Genomic DNA, 22,459 nt, shown 5'->3' with positions numbered 1-22,459 from the left:
TTCCCGGCGGGCTGCGACTCTGCGCACTATCTTCCGCAGAAGGCGTAGACAGGCAACCAGATATCGCAGCGGATCTAGCTGAGACTACGCAAGGGCCTCTTGACACTGAGTTTGTGGTACCTCGTAGATCCATAAAAGATGCAGGGTTTGGATGGTGGCTGCCGAAGACTTGCCTACTGTATGATAAACTCAATTTCTCCACGTGTGCGCCGATGCGGTACGGTTCATACTTCTCGCTCTGGCGTACTACGAGCTCGCCGGTTCGTCGGCTAGCAAGACTCGAGCAATAGCGAGTCCTGTGGGGCCTTTCTTGCCTCCAAGAGAAATCTGCTTCAGTCATGCTGCTGATCCAGTGAGCATTCAGCTCTGAGAAACGCATCAAGCAGACACAAAAGATTTAGTGGTGTATTCAGAAGAGATGTACTGCCCCCAATTGGTGCGTGTACTCATGGCGCTCCCTGGCTTCAGACAACCGTTCGTAGAACGTTGAGCAGCGACAGAAAACTATACCCGCCTCAGAGAACGTTTGCCGAAGCGAATATCAGGAACCGGTGGAGTCAACACAAGAGGGCTACCACAACATTTGGGACTCAATCTTGCAGGCACTGTGTAGTATGCCATCCGCGTATTTGTACGCATTGCAGTTCTGTCGCATGGGGGTACACTTCTGACGCGGTTGGAGCGTTTAGGGTGTTTCCAGGTTCTCTTCTTCAAACTCCAGCCGGAAACATGATGCAGGTTCCAAGGAGCCAGGCGAGAAATTTCCATGAGAGCGTGACGACACAGCCCCTTCATGCACCGTCCACATACTCGCCGCGCAAACCGGTTGCAAGCGATATCGACGATCACATGCAAGAGGCAAAACGCCGAAACACGGCAAGCATGCCGCAGCATCGTTTCTCTCCCCTCTATTATCCGCCGCAACCACGCAGAATTCACTGGCTTAACTGATTTGCCGTCGAAAACGTGATCGCAATATTTTCAACTCCTTACTGGCGCCAATTCTCACGCCAGAGTGCGTTGTCTTCTCGCTAGCAAGCCGCTCAACGGCCCCTCGTCCCGGGTTTCAATTCGAAACGAACGCTCCTTGTCAAAGGGCGAAAACGTTGGTGTCACTGGAGGGTCCTCCCAGGCGACTTCTCTTGCTAAATGCAAGAACTCATCTATTTTGGCTCTTCTGCATTCCAACCTGAGGCACATGGCGTGGCGGAGCAGTCCACGCGCTGCGCGGAGAGGGGAACATCTACGGGAGATATACATTTCTTAGAGCGCACAACGCTTCCATTTTTAACGTAGTTGTTTTGCTTGAAACGCCGACCTCACGGCAACGTCGTCTGTGCGTTTCAGTCGCACTTTCTCCAGGCGAACACGTTCCTGTGTGAACAGGGTCACCTCGGACGAGCGTGACTGCCCGCGCCTCCGCCGCGCAGTGGCGCGCATCGAGAAAACGGTAGCATCCTTGGAATATTTCAGCTCTTTCCATGCACCGTTTTCCCCCGTGAGCCTTCCATTTTGAGAGACTCAAAGAGCTCTCCCGCGGGTCCTCACTCGCGTGTGCCTCGCGGACTCCTGGGATGGCGCAAGCAGCAGCCCAGGTACGGAAAACCTGGACCCGTCTCCCGCTGTCTCTCGCATGACGAGCTTCTCCGCTTGTTTCTTTTCTAACCCTACTTCTTCACGCCTTCCCCCGTCTTTTGCAATGTGCGGCGCCTCTGGTTTCGGCGATCTGCTTGGTTGCCACGCCTCCCTTCGCCTCTCCGGTGACTCGCCTGCTGTGTAGCCGCAGCCCCCCGCTCAATATGAGCCCGTCCGCCTGCCGTGCAACCTGCCTCCTTCCCGCCGCTTCATCTGAGAACTTTGGCTTTTCGCGTGGCTGGCGCGACTTTCCGGTGGGAATCGACGCTCCCCTCTCCATGAGCTCCGCTCGCTCGTTCGGGGCGCCGTTTGAGGCCGAGGCATGCCGGAGGAAAGACGGCGGCGCTGAGGCGGGCGCGAGCCCTTTCACCTCCTCAGCGCGAAGCCGCTCGCAACAGGCGCACGACTGGAATGACCCGCGGGCGAGCCCGTGGGTCTCGTCGCGCGGAGGCGAGGTGGAAGCGAGGGAAGCGGCGGAAAGAAGGCTTGCTAGACTCAGCTCCCGCAGCTCCCTCGGCGGAGGGAGCGAGGACAAGCTGCCGGCGGACTCCTCTCCGTCTCTGCGAGAAGACGGCCACGAGTATGAGTGGAGAGCGGCGAGGAGGTTGGAGACCGGTCTAGCCGGCGGGCCCGCGGGCCTCGCGGCCCGGGTGCGATCCCGGGGGCTCCACGAGCCTCTGTCCTCCCCAGAGGCCCTCGAGGGGCGTGACCATGAAGGCGGTAGCTCAGCGATGGCGCGGCCGGTGGCGGCATCCGAGCGAGACACGAGAAGGAACCTGCTCAAGGAAGGCAACGTGGCGCACTTCATGCTCCAAGAGATCTGCGACCTCGCGAAGGACTGCAAGCGAGATCTCGATGACCTCGTAGCCCCCTCCGACACACAGGGGAGGCCTGCGTCTCCTCCACTGCAGCACCAGATCTCGAGCGGGTTCCATGTCCGGACGACCCGCCGGAGAGGCACAACCTCCTTGACGAGTGAGACTGGAGACGCGAAGCGTGGTGCTCGAATGCCTGGGGACAAGAGACTGAAGAGGGCGTATGTATGACAGGCGGCGCGCTGTTTGCCCAGCCATGTGCTCTGTGACATGCTACCCCCGGAGAAAGTTTGTCGTGTTGCATGCCAGTGAGTGCTCGAGACTTTCCGCATTCCTGCGGATTTACTTGCATCGTTTCCGTCCTCCATAGCGCCCTGCTTGTGAGATAGGGCGAACGCAGAACTAAGGCGCAAGGGCCCCGAATCGCTACCAACACCTATTCCGGCTCACACTCGATTCATGCGAAGCTTTATCTGGTGGAGGAAGGCTGCTCGAGGCTTCGCATGCAGTTCGTATAGTATTCCTTTTTGCCGCGTGCGTCTTCGCCCTGCGTGCGCTCGCAGTATATCATCCTTCCTCATGTCCTTGCCGTTGCCCTCGCCCTGCGACTGACGGGAGGCCCCGGAGATTCGCATAGGCAGTGCTCAGGCACGCAGTCAGCGCGGGTGTCTGTGTTTGCTGCGTGTTTACAGCCTCTTCGGTTTCGCCGCTGAACTCGGCGTCTGATTTCAGTCTAGATTTCCCGTCCACTGGCGGCACGGAGAAGCAGATCAAGCAGCTCCTCGCATTTCTCACTCAAGAGCTCCTTCCGACCGTCGATCGGGCGAAGGCCGAGGTGCGATGAAACCTTGCTCGGAAGGAAAGCTGACTGTATGCTGTCCCCTGAAGTGACACTCTCTCGCAGCGTGGCAGATGAACACCCCGCTTTCCGTTCTCTCGCGCCCGACGCAATCTGGTAGTGCCCCCCCCCGCCCCCCTGTGGAGGAGCCTACTCGCGGACGCAAACGGTCCTGCCGCCGGCGGCGGTTGCCCTCGCCGTCCCACGTTGAGGTGTCCCTGTCGCTGCATGCCGCAGTGCTAACGCGGCGTGTAGTTGATCCAGCTTTCTACTCCGCCGTCATGTCGTTCGAGCGCAAGCGCGAGCGCTCGCGTGAAGCGCAGTTTCAGCGACACGCCTTCACTTTGTCGCGCCGCATATGCGTGCATCATTCTTGTAAAGCACCTGTGTGACTGCGCAGAGTGTCTATAGAGTTAGGGTTCTAAATCCATACGCTCGCATGGTGGCGTTGTTGTTTCTCTCGTCAGGCGGACACGCTGCGCAGGAGCAACGCCAACCTCGCGGAGAAGCTGAAGAGATCCGAGAAGCTCAATCAGCACCAGGTGAGACGACGAGCCGAACTGCAGATCTGGGAGAAAGACGGCGAGGCCTCGCCACGAGGGCGACCAGGCCAGGGACGTGAAAGGGACCGTACAAACCGCATCGCGGAGCTGGGCCTCTGCCCGCTTCGTCTCTTGCTCTCTCTGGCCTCCCGTTTGAGGTACTGCTGCGCCTGAACATCCCTGTCCCTGGCCTCGAAGCCTGCCGCGACTGCCTGTTTCCGCTGTCTGATCTTCCTGCAGACCGAGCAGATGGACGACTTGCAGGAGGAATGGCGGAGAACCGAGTCGCAGAGTCGCCACCATCTGACGGAGGCCATGGAGAAGCTCAGAGCTGAGAATTTTGTACGTCACGCCCTTTGCAGGGCTGAAACCGCTCCATGAGAACTTCCACTTTCGTTGTGACTCCAAAACACACGTGGCGAAGGCGATTGGCGTGTCATGCTGGCAGCACCCCACCGATGTGGAGCGCTCCCGACCTGCCACACATCGCGCTATGCAGTGTGTCAAGGCATTTGACAACCGAATCCTAGACACAGGGGACTGAGACGCGGATCCTCTCGTCTCACACTGTCGCGTGTTTCTTGTCTTCGTATGATTCACTCGCGTACTTTCTGCTGCGTGCATCGGGTCCACGTCAGCCGACGCTCAGTCAGGGGCGCGAGAGAATCCTCTCAGAGCGCGCCGCGCAGATGCAGCGACGAGCGAGAAAGCTGGGGCGTTGACCCGCGACTCGATGCGGAGATGGGAATGTCTCTTTCTCGCGTGCGAGTAGCAGAGAGACGGAACGCCTTTTTTCTCAGGTGCCGAAAAGCTTTCTATCTCTGTCTGCGTGGCAAAACTGAAGTGCCCATTCTTTTTGCACGCGCTGTTTCCAGCATCTGAAGGCGCAGTTGGATCTGTCAGAAAAACACTTAGAGGACGAGCGGAAGGAAAAATCGACGCTGGAGCAGAAGCTCGTGTTTCTCGAGAGGAAGACGAAAGAGAGGACAGACACGCAAGGGTGAGGGCGCTTTCCTGCCTTGCAGGCGCGGGTTTTTCGCGAAACAGACGCCGTAGCGTGTGATTGCACTCGGGGCGGACGAGTTCTACTCCGCGCCTGTATAACGCGCCAAAACTCTCCGCTGATGCGGCTGCGAGACGCGGTTGCCTCTGAGGCTCACGCGTTTCTTGGGGCTTGCGCCTAGTGTGTTGAGCTTCTGCGTCGTCGCGGCAAAAACCCTTCGCAGGACGCCCTCCTCACGCTGGCATTTGCATCTTTTGCTTCTCATGTGCGTATCAGGTCGGCGCGGGCGGCGGAAATACTCGGCGAGCTCGACAGCGCGCGACGCGAAGTGAGCGTCAGCTTCAGGGCGTTGGAGCACCAGCAACAGAGACATCCACCCAACTTGCTTGCAGAGACGTGCTGCTGCATCGAATCTAGGCAGATGATACCCGCCTTCGCTTGCTCCAGTGCGACTTCTATCCGACACGCCGGTGCTTGCTTCTGAGTTGCGTACTCTGCGCGTGTTTAGCTTTCTTGCTTCGTCTCTCGTGGTTGTGTTTCATCGCGAACCCCTCTGAGGCAAGTGAGCCAACTTGAGGATGACGTGGAAACAATCGAGCCTTATCCCCCGTGGCTGATGTTTGCTTCATTCCCAGGTCAAGCGTCTAACCACGTTGACTAGCCAGAAAGACTCGATGATTGAAGACCTGAAGGAAGCGCTGCGCGCCACGCGGGAAGAAAACTCGACGATGTCAGCCCGCAGTCTCCCCAGGAGCAGCTGCGGCAGCATGGCCTTCGACCTCCCCATAGCGGTAGGTGATGACGCTCTTTCCTTTTCTCGCACAACACGCTGGATGCGTCTTCAGGCAGAACCGTGACTGCGGTGGGGTAGGGAGGGGGGGAGGCGATGCCCTGAAAACCAGGTCGTTTGAAGTGAGCTTGGGAGTGGCCTAGTTTGTTTCCGTCGCTGTGTCTTTCCTTCGCACCTCTGCCTTTCTTTCTTGTTCACTAATTAAACGTTTTCGTGCGCTCGCCCTCCTTTTCCTGTTTCCTTTTCTTTCGTCGCTCACCCGTCCTCTCTGTCGTCGTGGCGGGGCTGCGGCGGCCGGTTCGCTGGCGCGACGGCCTCTTCCGTTGTGCGCACAGGGTTCACCTCGCGTGCAGTTTCTGTCTCCGTTTCTCTGCCTGCGACCTGCCTCTCTGTAGGAAGGCGGCGAGGGCCTTTCGCGGCCGTCTCCGTTGGCGGCTGACTTGGCGCAGCAGGTGCGCCTGCGGATCGTGAGGCGGGTCCCGGCTCTCGGCGGAGGCGCCGCGCTGAGCGAGCGCCTAGGGCGTCGGCGAGAGCTCGACCGCGCGCGCAGGAACTCGATCGACTTCGCGCGCAAGCCCGGGCTCCACCAGGCGTCGCTGGCCAGGGAGCTTCTCGAGGAGCAGTCGAGGGCGCAGGCGGAACGCGCCGGCGGCGAGGGGCCGGAGGACGCGCGTTCTAGGGCGCGTCCGGACGACTGCGCGAGCGAAGAGGACGCCTCAAGCACTCAGCCAGCGAAGCGCGAAGGGTGGAAGTCCGCTCTGACTCGCGCGGGCGAGTCTGCGGGAGGAGGCGAGAGTGCGGCAAAAAGGTCTCTGGGCCGCTCGCCGCGCGAAGCGCAAGCAGGCACAGAGCGGCGGACGGAGGTGCTTCAGCATGAGCTCGAAGAGCTCAGAAAGAACCACGCGCAGATTCTGGATCGCAATGAAGTCCTGAAAAAGTACAACGACACCCTGGAGAAACACTTCCAGGCGGAGCTCCTGCACTACGTCAAGAAGGAAGATCTAGAGCGAGCCGAGCGGGCCTGCGAGAAGGCGAGGGAGCGCGAGGAGACGCTCGCGCAGCGGTATGAAGCTGCCCAGATGGAGAGAGAAGACACGCGCAGCCGCCGGGAAGACGTGGCGGCGAAGCTGGCGGCCACGAAGCACGAGAAGGAGACACTCGAGCGCGAAAGAGACAAAGAGATTGAAACACTCAGGGAGGACCAGAAACGACTGGAGAGGCAGCGAGAGGCAGAACGCAACCAGGCGGAGGCCCGCCGCGAGGAGCTCATGTCGCGAATCAACGCCCTCCAGAGAGAGAAGGACGCGCTGGAAGCAGAAAAAGAGGACGCGGCCCGGTTCGCAGAGGAAGATGCATGCAAACGGCGAGAAGAGTCCCGCCAGAGGGAAGCCGCTCTCGAGGAGGAGAAGGCGTCGCTGCGCCAGCGCCTGGAAGGCTCGGAGCGAAAGCAAGAAGACCTTGAGAAGCAACTGACAAATGTGAAAGGTCTTCTGCGTAGCTCCGAAGCGGAGGCCGCGTCCCTGCGAGCTGCTGCGGACAACAAAACGGGGCAGCTGGCGAGCAGACTCGCAGAGCTCGAGGGCCGACTGGGAACGGTGGAGGCGCACAGAGAGAGGCTTGCGCGCCTGCTAGAGGAAACGAAGAGAGAAAAGGATGACCTCGAAAACCGTCTGAGCCGTCTGCAGTCCTCGGCAACGGAGGAGAAAACGACACTCAAGGGAGACCTGGAAAAGGCCGAGCAGAAGAAGAGAGAGCTGGAAAGAGATCGACGCGAGCGAGACGAAGAGCTTGCAGCACGGGATGCCGACCTGGCGAGTTTGCGGAAGACGCTGGAGAGACTGACAGCGAGCTTCGAGGCGGAGCGCGAAGAAGTCAAGAGACTGCAGGACGCGAAGGACGCAGAGCTCCAAGAGTGGAGAGGCCGCTACGAGAGCGTGGCAGCCCAGCTCGAAAAGCTTCGCGGAGAAAATGCCCTTCAGCAAGAGGTCTTTTCGCACGTCGGCACGCAGTTGGCGTCGGTCAAAGCCAAGCAGGAAACGCTGGATGAAGAGGCGGCCTCTATTCGCGCCCAGCTGGAGCAAGCGCGCGAAGAGAAAGCGGAGCTCCTGCAGACGGTCGCGGCGCTGCAGGCGAGTCGCGACAGCCAGCAGGCCACCGTAGACGAGGCGAAGAAAAGTCTCGAGAGCGTGGCGAAATTGGCTGTGGACTTGGAGGCGAACCGAAACGAAATTCAGACGCGGCTCGCTGCCGCCTCCAAAGAGACCTCTGTCCTCAAGCGCACCTGCGCCATGCTCAAAGAAGAAGTCTTCACCACGAGGCAGAAACGCGAAAAAGACCTCGAGGCCTTCAAAGCCCTCCTGAAGGTGAGTTCGCGACCTCGAAAGACAAGACGCAAGTCGCTCGCCTCGAGTTGCACATACCCGCTGATCTGCAAAATCAGTCGCCTGCGTTTGGCTGACCAGACTCCTGTATCACCCTCTCACAGCTTCGTCGCGGCCTGGGTGGCGGCTGCAGCGCCGGCTGCAACAGGGCGGACGCCCGCGAAGAAACTCGGGAGTGGGGGCCTGGCTCGCTGTTCTGTCTCGCAGAGAGACGGATGAATACGCAGTGACGCATTCACCCGGTTCCTTCCTGTCCAGTTTTTGGAGTTCGTGTTCATAGCGAGGTGAAGGTGAACTGGCGGAAGTGTGACCCTCGACGGGCGGTGACGTCTTCACATACGGCAGCGAGGAATACGCAGTCCGTCTGTCTGTTTGTATCCCCGCATGGTGCGGCTTCTGGGTGGAGGAAAGATGTCGGTGATCTGCGTGACTGGGCTCTGCGTGCGTCTCCAGAAAAAGAATGACGAGAGGAAAAAGCAAGTGCGACAGATGCTCGAAGTGAATGAGAATCTTGGACTCCGAAAGGTAGGTGACGACGAGGCTCGGGCTCTCACTGAAGCAGCTCCGACCCCTTTTAAGAAACCACACGCCGCGTTGAATTCTTTGGGAATGAGTAACTCTGGGCTTCGCTGTCTGGGTTCCGTGTCTTGCTCAGCCTAGCGTGCATCCGTCTGCTTCAGTGTTCACGTTATTCGCTTTCCCGAGTCATACAACTGTCGACGGGGTTCAGGCGCATCTGCCCTTCCTGTGTGCATACACAGGCACGTGCCTGAGTGGGATATAGGTCTCAGAGGTGATTTGTGGATGCATATTTCACATATAAGACATGGCCGCCTGCCATGTTTCACTCAAAAACGTCAAATCCGGGAATTTTGCAGACGTTCCCAGCAGTGACTGCCGGGCTTGAGCAAAGTCGCGTATCAAGAATTACATCGGCCTCATACTGACATTGCCGACACCGGAAACTGACTGTTGTGGTGCAGTTTCGTGCGTGAATCATCTGCGCGCGTCACAGAAGAAGCTGCATGCGTTTCATCTCCTCTCTCCGTGTGTGTCGCAGGAGGAAACGGAGCAACGCCTCGTTGAGCAGCTCCAAGACGCTCGGAATGACATCAGCGCCCTCGTGTCTCGCCTCTTCCGGCCCCCGTACGGGAGGCGCGGCTCGCAGCTCTCGCTTCCCGCGCCTCCGCAGCACCTCTCGACGTTCGCCGCCGCGTGAGTCTTCCTTCTCGGCGTGAGAATCGCTGAAGGGCCCCTGAGCGCTGCCGGCGGTAAACGGGATGGAACGATGCCTGCCCCCAGCCGTTGCGAGCGACAGAAGACCTCCTCCCTTTGTAGAGTGCGCCAGGCGTGAGGTCTGCTAGCAGGGTTGCAGACTGTCTATTTGTAGAGTTCACAGCTGAGAGGGGGGTAGCGGCGAGACTTGGCTCGACAAAGGGGGCGCGTGCGAAGAGAAGTTTGTGCCTCTGAGGCTGCGTTTGTTTTTTTCTCATTTCCTAGCTCTTCCGTGGGCGGTGCGCGGATCAAAACACCCCCTCTCTGTTCCGTGCCTTGTGCGACCAGAACATGGCAGACATATGAAGCCAAGGCCGACTCCATGTCGTCGCTGCCGGAGGGGAGTCCGTCTCTCAAGTCTGCGCGGAAGACGCACCGCCCCGTGGATATGTACAGGTACAGTCCACCGCACTACGCCGTTTTCTGGTTCTACGGGACGCGCTTCCGCTTCATCGCTTGGCCACGGACCGTGTATCAATCTGGAGAAGAGGCGTCTCACGCTGGCGGTCTGCCTTTTTCGCTGCCCACATCTGCGCAACGTGCTTGACCTGGTAGCGCCACGGAGCAGCTGGAAAAGTCGGGGTTTGAGCCTCTGCGAGAGGAGGCGCGAGGGTTGAAACGCTGGCGAAGGGTGCGGAATGGAACACAGGCAAAAGCTTGGATTGTTCCTTCACAATCTCTCGAGCTTTATCCGCGCAAGAGAGCGAAAATTTCGCGTCCCTTTGGGTTGAACTCTTCCATCTTCAGGCTTTCCTGCGTGTTGATTTCGCACGGGTGTTTCAAGGCCCGCCGCAGCAACCGGTGGTTCCTTGTTTTTTCCTCGATGTTTGCGTGGTTCAGGCCAGTCGCTCTCTCTATTCAGAATTTGGTGCATCATCCGTCGAGAGAGAAGCGACCCATTTGGGGGCTGTCTTCGGACTCGGTGGGGGAAGACGAATCAGACTTGCTGGATTTCTTCCCCGACTTAGTTTCAAAGATCCGGAGCAAACTGTTCAGAGACCGGGACGCACCTCCCCCAGGCAGCTACCGCCAGCGCCCGCCACTGCCGCCCGCGGACTCGTGTTCCAGCGACAGCGAGGGAGAGGAGCCGGTGACATCGCGCGACTCATCACCAGGGCGACGTCGCTTGAGCAGCGTGAGCAGCTCGAGCAGCTCAAGCAGCCATGAGGAGCGGAGTGCGTTTCTGACTCCCTCGGATGTGCACAAGCATCGCCATCTGCGCTCCATCAAAGTGGGCACGAGATCTGGTCAAACCTCCCCGTTGCTGGCTATGTGGGAACCTAGCATCGACAACACCGCGGACGGCGACTCTGCTCGAGCCGACGCGCTGAAACAACATTCAAGCGGGCGTGCAGAACCGGATTTCATCTCCCCGGAGCCGACTCCGGCGGACGGCGGCCCTGCGATTCGCGTCACGCCTGGCGGCGATGCAGAGACACGCGCCTCGCGGCTGAGAGGCAGAGTCTGGGGCGCCGCCGAAGATGCGCGTGAAGAAGGCCAGGAGCTACAAGAGGGGGCAGGTTGGCGGCGCGACTCCGCCGAGGAGAGGCGTTCTGAAGACCAAAGAAGAGAGCACACAGAAGACGAGAAGGACGAAAATCACGACGCACATGGCGAGACGGAGGGGAGCAGCGAAACGTACGCCCGGCGTCTGGCATCGCGACTCTTCACAACACGTCGGAGTAAACGACCTGTTGGGTTGATGAATTACATAGACGTGGAGAGCCGGACGTTCCACACTCCGCGGCGCAAGTAACACCGAAGCAGGTCCCTCTTCTGTGCAATGTTTTTGCGTTTCGGTCTCTTGTGAAAAGAAGCGAGAATATTGGCGTTTCCATGCGCACACCAGGGAACAAATTTTTCCTGTTTTATCTTCGGGAGGCAACTACATACTCTTTTGAAGATCCGCTCCATCTCAAATCATCACCTACTTAGCACCGCTGTTGAACCACCCGCTGCCGCAGTCACGAGTTACTCCGGCAGTGCGCGGACACACACAGAAGGCCTTACACACCGTCTGGCATCTCCCATCGGACGACGTGCCTACGACTTGCTCGTACTTTCTACACATATCTATCGCGGCAGGTCTAGAACAATAGGGGCCGCTGTAAGCTAGATATCTTTGTCTACGAGGATGATCACAGCTTTCGTGGCGCTTGCCTGTAGTATAGCTTTGCATATATTTTCACCTTTGCACACGTGTAGTGGGCATGCTGGTAACTGTCTGATTTCGCGTCTCAGAGGGGATAAGACCAAGATCACAGGGAGGGGATGCAGTCACTGAATGCAACAGGCTCAACCGCGCATCTCGTTGCATGACTATTTCTTTCTTTGTATCTTCGCAAACGAGACGCGCGGCATCGCGGCGCGCCAGAAGCTGAGTGATCCAGAGGCACTCCGCCAGCGTTTGCAACTGCCGCCGTGAGATGATGCAGCGCGCTGGACCTCTTCTTGCCCTGCTTTTGCGTGTCGCGTGTGTGCCGGGGGCTCCCGAGCACGTGAGCGCATTGCCGGCGCGAACCCTTCAGGGAGCTCCGCTGTTCCACATGAGAAAGAAACCCCTGCGCGACTCCGTCCCCGTGTGTGTGATGCGCTTGCACCAAAGACGACCGGAGAGCGAATGACACCCATAACGGACAGAATCCTTGCACCACGGGCATTCTCTGGTTCCAACCGCCCCGTGTCGCCTTCGCCTACACCCCCAATTCGCAGAGGGCAGCCGGACACGGTGGAGCGGCAGAGTTTGAATTCGACAGTCACAAGCCGAAGTGTCCAGGCACGAAAGAGACGAGCCGCGGACACAAGTGCAGCGTACTGTCCTATCTCGATGACTCCTGGGTTCTATGCGCAGTGACCGTGACCGCCGGTCGCGCCGCTGTCTAGCGTACCGTGTGTCACGCAGCGACACAGCTGTGACATTCGTTGGAATGTCTCCCCCTTTACCATGCTTTTCCCACGTGTCAGGCACGACACTCTGTCTCCCGGTCACGAAAGGACGCGGGGGAAGAACTATGCAGCGTCTTCTGGTCACCTTGTGATCGGCAGACTCTCTAGCCCACACGTGTAACGCTCTAGAAGGACGACACCGTCAGTGCGACACAGCTGAGGACGCAGCAATCGTGTGGAAATCCTCTGTCCCGCCTCGTCCTCCTCCTTCCCCGACGTGTTCATGTTGTCATTCAGCACATGCGATGCGTCATGGGAGGGGCGCCGACCTGGACGCCCTGAGCGTGCGTGTCACCTGAGTGCCCGGGTGAAAATGAGTGCGAGATTTTCCGATACTCTCCGCGATCTGTCGTGGAAGTCGGCAGGCGGACTGTTCTGTCAAATTACTGTGCAACCTTGCGACACAGCCTGCAAAACGAATACACGCCCGTCGTTGCCGTTGCACAACCCGAGGGCAAGCTGTTGGCTCGACCCCAGCGAGACGACACACCGCCCGCGCCGTGTTCCGATTACGCCTCCCTCGATTCGTCCGCTTGCCACTGCCACCGCCAGAGACGAAAAGCTACTCTCGCAATAGAAGTAGCGACCTTGTGCGTGAAAGGTGCCCGTCTTGTAATTCAATTTCGTGCCAAAAAACTGTTAAATACAAGGTGTCTGTCCATTACAAAAGGTACCGCGGCTGTGCGTACAGACCATCACACGCTCAGGCCAACTCTTTTCTGCTGCACTTTGTCGCGCGAGCTCTGGCGCCACTTAACACTACTCGCCAGAGCTTGCGCTCTCGCGCCCAGCGGTTCTCTCTGCGCGTTCGCTTTCTGGCGAAGCGGCCGTTCTGCTCCAGTATTTCAGCTTCTTTTCGACTACCTTAGCGAGAACTCTCACAGGACTGGAGACCGATTGGGAGGCTCTCTCTCCTGCGGCCGTTTTCGCGGCCCATGAGTGCGCATGTGGAGGAGGAGGTGGGAATAGGAGTACGGCGAGAAGGGCGGGAACGTCCACTTCACTGACTTTTGTATCTCTTTGTTGCGCTCTCTCTTCCTGTTCTTCGTGCGCCGATGACAGAGAACTCAAGCAAGGGGAGACAGGGTGGATTGAATCCCCCGCCAGGGGCGTCCATTTTGGACATCTTCCGCACGAAGGAAATGTAACGAGGGGGCAAGTGTTTGCGAAAAGCAGCCGCGGCGCGTTCCGAATAGAGGACTCGCGGGCAGGTTTGTCTCTGTCACAAGATCCGAAGAAGCTCTCTACTTTCTCGAGGCGCCCACAGTTCCGAGGGAGGACGCGCAGCAAGATGAAGTGGGCAGCCACAGGCGCCAGTGGGGTCGGCTGCTGGCCGACTTGGCTCGTCAAACCTCTTGGACTTGCGATGCTTCTTCTTCTCGTCTTCCTCGTCTCCGAAGTGTGCTTTCTGTGGCGCCTGCAGCAGATTGACCCTGAGTCTCCATCGCGGCTGCCGTACGTCGTGTCATCCGGCACGCCTTCACTGCGTTCTCCCGAGCCTTCGCCGTATTCCCCCCGCGTCAGCGAGGTCCTCCCGTATGGATCTTCGCCGTCAGACCAGAAAGAAGCGCTGCGCCTCCTCGAAAACATTACAGGGAAGGGCTCTGCTCGCGCCGCTAACACGGGGCACGAACCTTCCGTACGGCGCCGGGCTGCTGCCGTCGCTGAGCGGCTGAGAGACACTCTGCCTTCTGTCTCTCCCACATTGTCTGCTGATATCTCTACTAAGTCACCCCGTCTTCGCGCAGCACAGACTGGAAACTCGCCTCCGTCTCACTCGCCGCCCGAGGCTGACGGGCGCGGCGCCGCGTCGTCCCCCTCTTCTGTTCCATGGCCTTCACCTGAAGGACTACCTGCGTCTTCAAAACAGTCTCCTGGGCTTGTGTCTCCGAACGCACTGGAGGTATCCGCTGACTTGCACGCGTCGCCTTCTTCGCTCCCAGCGGCCTCCACCGCTGAATCGGCGCCCGCGGTGTCACTGGATTCTCGTGCCTCCGGTTCTGCGAGGCAGGGAGAAGAAGAGACGGCGGGGCGCGGGAGGAGGGAAAACGGAGGCAGCAGGGAACAGATAAACGGGCAGAGCAAAAAGACAGAAGCTGCGCTCTCTGGAAACCGCTCGCCTGCTCGACTTGAGGAAGAGGAGCAGCTCGAGGACCTCCTGGCTCTTGGGAAGCTTACCGAAGACGATGCAGCGCTTCTGCGTCTCCCCGATCTTCTTCTCTCGCAGAACAACACGTTGTTCCAGGTGCAGTTCCTTTCTGACGCGGAGCGGAAGAGATTCGAGGAGAAGCGTAGCCGCTCGTCGCACCCGACTACCCGTAAGGCCAAGAAGCGGCGCCCGGAGCACGCGTCGTCCTCTGGCTCTTCTTCTCCGCGGCGAACTTCCCACAAAGGGGACGTCGACCGCCGGCAGCGGGGCGGCCGAAACTTCCACGCGGTTGCTGCAGTCTCCTTTCCTGCTGGCGGACAGGCAGATCCCTACTATGGCGTGTATGCAGGCTTCCAAAAACCAGAGAGCGTCGCTGCCTTCCCCTCTTTCCCGCCGCTCGCGGAAGCCGACCTCGCCTACGGGGATGCGCGCCTTCTGCTTCCACAGGTTGAGACTGTGGGCCTCGCTCGTAGAGCAGGGTCGGCCGAGCGGCGCCTGAAGAACGAGGGAGAAGTCGATGGCGACGAGCCCGAGGGCGACCGCAGAGACTCGCTCTCGCCCTACGCGTCCCCCGTGGAGAACGATGAGCCCGACGCCGGCGCTCCGACCGCGGCGACCGAGAGCCCGGTAGGCGAGGAGGCGCGCGGCGGAGGCCTGCCGGCTGCGGCGGAGGGAGCGGCGGCGGCAGAGGCGAGAGGCGATGACTCAGAGAAGCAGGAGGCGGCCACGCAAGGCCCCGAAACGCGAGCCGAAGAGACTAAAAAACAGGCAGGTGAGACGCCGGGTGAACACGCTCATCGCTCGTACCAAGATGCGCGTGTCTTCACGCGATCTGTGGTGGGCAACTCGGCGCTGCGACATGAAGTTCGCGAGAGCGGGGCTCGGTTGACAAACATCGTGGCAGCTCTTTCGGATTTCGATAGATCGAACGACGAATTGTCGGGACGTGGGGATGTCGACGGTCGGGTTGCGCCCATCGAAGACGAGGAAAGCCAACTTGGCAGCCCCGCAGGCCCTGCCCACCCGCTGCGCCTTGCCGACCTCCCCGAAGTGATTTTCAGCAAACCGTCGCGGAGCCTCGTCAAAGCCGCCGAAGGAATGGAGAAAACTGGGCTGCCCCAAGAGAAAGTGAGCTAGCCAGCAGCAGCAGAAGTCGGATCGCTTTATCTGCTTCGCTAATGCGAAAACGTGGCACGCGCATCCTCCTGTATCGCAAGTCAGTTCTTAGACACGGTTCTGCTCACGTATGGAGACATGCGTATGCGTCCAAATATCGTGACAGAACATCCCGGCCGCTCAGCTATGGGCAACGCTTAGAAAAAGGAGAGCAGAGGTGCTCTCCGAAGCCACGGTATGCAGATGCGTGTGCAGCGAGGCGTCCACCGGGTCGTCTAGGGTTTACGGCTTCCACCACGTTTTTCACTTCGCTCTATCTCGCTATCTCTCTCTTTTTCTTTAGGAGAAGCTGGCTAGAATCATTCCATTTGACAGGCCCTTTGAGGTCCGGAGCCTGGCGACGCAAAAGAAGAGGGCTCTCATCTTTGAGGATGTTCTGGGCGCCGGAGGCCAGGGCATCGTCGTTCTGGTAAGGGCATCCGGGCTTCCTGTCTCCACTGCGCAGCTCTCGTCGTGTCGCCTGTTCGTACCGCTAGCGTTGTGTCATTGCCAGACTTGGTAGTCCGTGATTGGCAGGTGAATCCCATTTTCCTTCGTCTCTTGCCTGCGCTTTGCGCGCTCGTCTCGCTTTGCCCGTTTTTTATCCAAGGCAGCCGCGAGCGCAAGGGAAGCAGCTCTCAGGTGTTTGCTTCCTCGCGGGTCCGCTGCGTGTTTGCCAGGCACGGGACGCGAACAGCCCAGACGTGCAGATGGCAGTGAAGATTTTCCGCATCACGAAGAAGAACCGCGCAAACACGGCGCTGCTGGAGATCTCCCGACTGCAGCGCCGGCTCCGGTGGGAAACGGCGATCCTAAAGTACGCGCCGAAGGACATCTCCTCGTATGTCTGGTCCCAGCTGGCGCACCTGGTCATGCCGCTGGATATCGTGGAGCCGGTGGAGAAGCTCGAAACCCCTCCGGATGAACCGATGCGCTACTGGCATCAGTGGGTGATCTTCGAACACTTCGCCGGTGAGAAAGACACACCAACGCGCAGGAGTGATTGCAGGAGATGCTGATCCAGTGCCGTCGGGGGGGGGGGGGGGGGGGCGGGCGCAGGCTCCATATACGTGCACTCTCTTTAGACGTGCTGACAAAAGGCAGTCTCCGTATCCAGACGCGTACACCTATAGCCGCTGCACTTTGTTTCCTGCCAGGGGATCCTCGGCCGGCCCTTCCAGTTGTGCGCAGAAGTGCGGCTGCATCCAGAGCCTGCACTCAATTTCTGTCCGTGTGCGGGTTCACCTGGACGTGAATCCGTGATCAAGTGGCCTCTTGTTTTACGCGTATGAATCTTGTGTATAAATATATATGTATATGTATGTATATGTATACACATAGATATGTATGTATATATCTGTGCGTCTGCGTGCCGACTGTCCCCTCGTGGTTTCCGCATTCTGGTCCGGAGTCCCCCTCATGTTTCGCTGACTGTTGGATTCCGCTCTGCAGGAGACATCACGCGTCTGAGGAAGCTTCGAAGTGGTTCTGGCCAGGCGCGTTTGGACGCGTCGAAGCAGATGTTCATGTGAGTCGCGCATGCAGAGATTAAGACTGCGGGCGGCGGAAAAAGGATTGCGAAAGTACAAGCTGCCGAGAACCTGGGCTCGGTCCACGCAGCCATGCAATGGTTTGAAAACAGCGGATAACACATTTACTTGCACAGCAGAACGCGGGCTTGGGTGCTTTGCCGCGCTAGAGTCTCTGTTCACAGGGTTTTGAACGTTTCGTGTGTTTTTTTTTTCTTCTGTGCCTCCAGGGCCTGTTTGCGACTGCACGACACAGGCATGGTTCACTCAGACATCAAGCTGGCGAACTATTTTATTTCTTCCGAGGGCCGAGTCTTCTTGGGAGACTACTCTCTTTCGCGCGTAAGAGGGGCGAGTTGCGCTGAAGCGGGAGGAAAGCAAGAAGTGCACGCAAATTGGCTGTAGTTATAGCTGTTCGCTCACAGGGATTCGGCACGAACGCGCGAACCGCGTGGATCAGTGAAATGTTACTTGCAGAAGTTGCAAATGGGGTCTCCGTCGTAGAGGCGAAGATTAGGCAAATGAACGAAGAAGGCGGTTCCACATCACAGGAAACAACGGTAGCAAACCGTACCACAGAGAAAAGGAACACCCACAGGTGTGCAGTGAGAACGGAAAAGAACAGAGAATTGTGTGGACTTTAAGACTCCAGCGAAAGCTGCATACAAACGGCGTTTCAAGTCGCCTATCCCTGTTTGTGCAAATTGAATTTTGTTGCTTCGCACAGCCCATCGGAGATGTTAGCCCGTGCGTCGAAGGAACGCTTCGCTTTCTGCCACCGGAAAATATGGAGTGCATCCGCGATCACCAGAAAAACCTTATTCTCTCCCCGAAGAAAGACACGTGGGCGGTGGGGGTTGCCCTCTACAAGCTCTGGTGTCGAAATCTGTTCCCCTTCCAGCTGGACACGCTTCAGTCGGACGAGGTCATTGGTGAGGAGCCAGAAAAGGAAATTCACTATTCAGAACGATCAGCCGGCGTTTCATCCCTGCCCATATATCCACACGTTCACGGAGGAGCGCCATTCCCTGCAAGCATTTGCAGATGTATAGATCCACTAATATATAACATCTTTGTAGACAGCTGCGAAGACCAATGATTTGAGGGGAATAGAAACTGATTCTCCTCCTGTGTGCTTTTGCGTCGTATGCACTCCCGTCAGTCTCAGTCGTCATTGTGTATGCATTCGATTTAGCATCTCTTATTCCCCTCCCTGATGCCTCTACCTCTGATATGGGTTCCCCTTTCACCTGTTTCAGGCCGCGTCGCGGAGGTAACCCAGAGCGATCTGGATTTTTATCCGTGCTCGCCAAACATGCCCACGGCCATGATAGTAAGCTCCACGCGGCGAGGATGCCAGAGTTCACTCGGGGCAGAACGAAAACGGCATGTACATGCACGAGTGCAACAACCCTGACCATATATGACGATGCGTGCATGCGTCATGCCGATATGCGAAATTAGTTGTGTGTGTTCATCTGGAATCATCTGCATTGTATGCGTGTGCTTCAGCGCGCGTAGACGAGCAATTGTAGCACTCCGCTTACAAATTGTATGCGTATACAGATGTGTGCACGTGACCCACTATGCACCGTTAGCCGTATATTATATATATGCATATGCACACACAGTGACACGTACCGATGTTTCCTTTCACAAAGCGCCGGATGCAAAGCGCGAGGCGCGGCAGTGCTGAATTTGGAATTCGAGTGTGACGACTATCGAGGACATGCTCGGCCCAAGAATAGTTTCGCCCCCAAGGGTTCATCTCCGTGAACACTTGTTTGCAGCCAAGTTCGTCATATGTATGGCATGGACAGAGCGAGCGACTCTCCTCCCGCCTTACACAATTACATGCACACAGTCGGCCGCATAACTCTCCGTACACAAGTATGTATATGCCCATTTTGAACGCGTGTATCCGTTCTGTGTGGCTCAGTGCCGCAGTATGACATGGTTGCTGTTTGGTGGCGCTGTTTGGCTTCCTTTGCAGGATTTGATCATGCGGATGTTGGACCCGAATATCGAGACTCGGCCGACGCTGAGGGAACTTTTCGTTTCTCATCCTGTCTTCACAGAACTAAGGAAGGTGATTTTAAGGTATACTCTCTCCGATCTGCTCGCCGAGCAAGCCGGGCAGTAAGCGACAGAATGAACGAGCTTGTCTGCAGAAGAAAGAGGGGGGTAGTTGGAGCCGTTTTCTCCGGATGAGCAAGCGAGAAGAGGATGAACAACTGGAGAAGACCAGTGAGCAAGGACCAGGAGACAAAGAAGTGGCCTCCCAGAGTGGAGTTTTTCAGATGGGCACTTGCAAAAGTTTCGCGGGCCCCAAATGAGACGGGACGAGGAGGACTAGAGAAGCTCGACTCGCGAACCGACTGCGCCCATGGCGCAGAGATCAAGGCCAGGTGATATGCCTGTGCAGTTTTTCCTCTTCGCACTATGCTGCTGTGTTTTTGTGTACTATTCTTTCACTCGTTTCCTCGTATGGCAGCACTCGTGCTCATCGGTTCCTGTCTCCCACACTCTTGTTTTTACGCCTTTGGGCTTCCGCTCACGCCCATGTTCGTCTTTCTTCGGCGTCTCCTTTGTACTTTCTTTAAGGTAAACGGCGAAACGCACTGAGCACTCTGAGCGTGACACCTCAGGGGCTCCGGCACGTAGGTGAACTTTCTAACATGCAGCGCAGGGATTGTTTCTTTTTACTTTGTGCCTTGAAAACAGCAGGGAAGAGCAGGCGTGCCGTGCCTGCCTTCACCGTTGTCCTATTCTCTTTTGTCGCCTTCGGGTTGCATCGAGCAATGACGGCGCCCGAGTTTTTTTCAAAGCAGGAGGGTTGCCGGTTTGGCCTGCTGCGTCCCAATTTTCCGTCCATGAGCGAGGTTTTGTTCACGTGGGAAAAGGGTAAGTTTTCTCGCTGCCTTTTCCAGCGTCGCCGTTTTTCTTGAGGTCTCACGCAGGTGATGAACGATGATTGGTACGCAAGTCTCGGAGCAGCAGCGCGCTCCTCAATATCCTGATACTCCTGCGCGGGATTTCTTTGAGTTTGACGTAGCATCGGAAGTGGGAAGCCTGGCGGATGCTCTCAGGGAGCAACGGATGACGGGTTAAGATGAAGACGGCCGATGCAAGGCACAGCCAGTGAAGAGGGCGGTCAAGCAAACTTCTCATTCAAGATGCCTAACTGGCCTCAAGCCGGTGCCGGCGCCAATGAGGAGAGTTATGATGCCCGCTCGTACACAACCTTGACTTGCGTGGAGGGGATGCGCAGGGTTAATGGGTATTCCGGACAGCGATTGCTGTAGTTTTTTTTTTTTTGTGTGATGAGCGCCGCAACAACAAAGCGGCGTGGCCCGATCCAGGTGCCTGACAATGCTGCGAGGAAGGGGTAGGGGTGTACAGACACCACCGAGCGCCTGGGCGGTGCTCAGGTTCTCAGAAAGGTTGGGGGGTGTCCTGTTCCTGCGGTATGTTACATCGGAAGCGTCCAACAAGGGCCTTGTAGGCGAGAGCAAAGCCATCTTGCTAAACGTATCCGGACACATTCACGAGTAGGGGGGGATCGGGCGAGAGGGCGATAAGTACTGTGTTATTTACTGTGCGCTAATCAGGACAACGCTTTTGGATGCTTTAAAGTGGTGCTGTAGGTATGTATGTCCCGTACATTTGCTCGTGCCGTATGCTGTGCAACGTACGTATATGTTCCAATGAGGAGGGGACCGAGTGCACAGGAAGATGCGAAAAGTCCCGCACTTCTTGGTTTTTCGCTGTAGTGCGATTGTACTGGTGTGTGGAGAGACAGGAGATGCACGCGCACGGGTTGTGGTGAGGTGCGTGAATCCCGAGCAACCGAAGTTTTTTCGTCTTTTCACACACATTGCAAACGAAACGGGGGCGCAAAGGAGTGAGGCTCCTATGAGAATATCCTACTGGAACGCATGTAGCATAGCTTTCAAGAGACCTGCGCATCGGACGCTCATGCCCTCAACACGCGCAGGGATCGAGGCAGCTTCGAAGCCGGTGTAGGATCAGAAGGGACTCAGCAAACACCACGAATCTGGGTTAACAACGCGCGCGTGGCAACCTCGCGCTGCTCTATCCGGATGCAAGCAGCAGGACCACGCTTCGTGGCCATCGATGGCGCAGATATCGAATCTTCCTGTATGAAAGTACTCCCTGTATTTCCTGCTTCTGGCCGTGAGAGACAGATTTGGCCTGACCGCAACGAAAGTATCCATAGACAGCGCGGAACGACGGTAGGAAATACTGGGTAATGTGCCTGCTCCATTTTTCTTTTATTTTTGCTCCCAACCTACCACGCGCCGCACAGACACCGTTCATGAGAGTCTACCCGCTCCTTGGAACTCTGCATAATAGCTGTGACAAAGCTCCGCTATTTCACGTATGCGGATGATTTTGGTAATTAGACAGGAGCACGCCAAACTTATCTAGTGCTTCCGCATTTTTGTCACACATCGGACCCATGAGGCGTCGGCTATCCGACGACCTATCATGGCTCCTGAAAAACATGCGCATCACCAGGAAATAAGACACCTACTGGATGGTATGGCAGTTTCAACAGCGCCTGCAGACCCCCCTAGCGGCAAGCCAAGCGTACACCTGCGTAATAGCAATCGTGAGCACTGCATCGATGTTGATTGCCACTAGGTTCAAACATGTTTTGAATGCATCCCAACATAGAGCTTCAACCTCTGCTAGCAGCATGGTGGGCCCACCGCGCAAAGGCTGCGAAATTGGGATTCAGTGCTTGACGTTTCTCGTGGTCCATCGCTGCTCCGAATATTCGCCTCACTTCCGCCCAGCACCGTTCCCTGCTCGCTCCCCGCAGTTCTTTCTGCAGGCGTTCGAAAAGTGCTGCCCGTTCTTCTGCGAATATTTCTCTTTCATTGCGAAGACATTCATCGATTGCAGCCGTCCTGGCCTTCCGGGAACCACATACGCACAGTGTGCAGGGTTCTCATATCCACAGGGCGGCGCAGAGAGGCATTTCAACGAGACTACGCGGTCGCGCTGTCTCGTATATGCGTACTAAACCATAAACCCACCCGTTGTGCCAACGTGTGCGAAGGCAGAAACACAAATGCAGATAGTTGCACTCCCCATATCTTCAAAATCGCAGACGCAAACCGGCGCCGCACGGCCTCGGTGACAAACTAAAATCTGAGTTTTTCCCGGATTTTAAATATATCCTCGAGTGAGTTTACTGGCCACGTGCTTTTGATCGGAAAGGATTCTTATTTCGCCTAGCCTAGGCACACCAGTCATGCCTCTGTAGACAATATTACTTCGCTATGGCTGCCAGAGCCTTTCACGAAGCTTTCGGAAGCGACGCCCTGACAACCAACAGGATACATCCAATGTTGCAGACAGCAGTCGTCGT

The 22,459-nt window shown here is 57.4% G+C and overlaps 2 protein-coding genes across 2 annotated transcripts; both read left to right on the top strand.

Annotated features, from left to right (window-relative positions):
• Nucleotides 1-1,799: 1,799 nt before the first annotated feature.
• BESB_074320 (uncharacterized protein) lies at nucleotides 1,800-11,035 on the top strand (the record flags this gene model as incomplete). The annotated part of the gene is made up of 12 exons (XM_029365805.1): nucleotides 1,800-2,610; nucleotides 3,143-3,285; nucleotides 3,756-3,830; nucleotides 4,071-4,172; nucleotides 4,706-4,830; nucleotides 5,110-5,161; nucleotides 5,469-5,621; nucleotides 6,019-7,986; nucleotides 8,458-8,529; nucleotides 9,065-9,219; nucleotides 9,568-9,675; nucleotides 10,120-11,035. The coding sequence occupies 12 exons, from the start codon at nucleotides 1,800-1,802 to the stop codon at nucleotides 11,033-11,035; spliced, it is 4,680 nt and encodes a 1,559-aa protein (XP_029218289.1).
• A 2,481-nt stretch (nucleotides 11,036-13,516) lies between these two features.
• Nucleotides 13,517-19,201, top strand: BESB_074310 (rhoptry kinase family protein ROP27; the record flags this gene model as incomplete). Its single annotated transcript, XM_029365804.1, has 8 exons — nucleotides 13,517-15,502; nucleotides 15,834-15,959; nucleotides 16,210-16,501; nucleotides 16,982-17,057; nucleotides 17,289-17,400; nucleotides 17,786-17,990; nucleotides 18,318-18,391; nucleotides 19,052-19,201. 8 exons carry the CDS (start codon nucleotides 13,517-13,519, stop codon nucleotides 19,199-19,201), a joined length of 3,021 nt encoding a protein of 1,006 aa, XP_029218288.1.
• Nucleotides 19,202-22,459: the final 3,258 nt, after the last annotated feature.

The sequence above is a fragment of the Besnoitia besnoiti genome (genome assembly GCF_002563875.1).
Source record: "Besnoitia besnoiti strain Bb-Ger1 chromosome Unknown contig00007, whole genome shotgun sequence".
Lineage (NCBI taxonomy): Eukaryota > Apicomplexa > Conoidasida > Eucoccidiorida > Sarcocystidae > Besnoitia > Besnoitia besnoiti.
The sequence above is the reverse complement of the archived record's forward strand: the minus strand, read 5'-3'. Positions and strand labels throughout refer to the sequence as shown.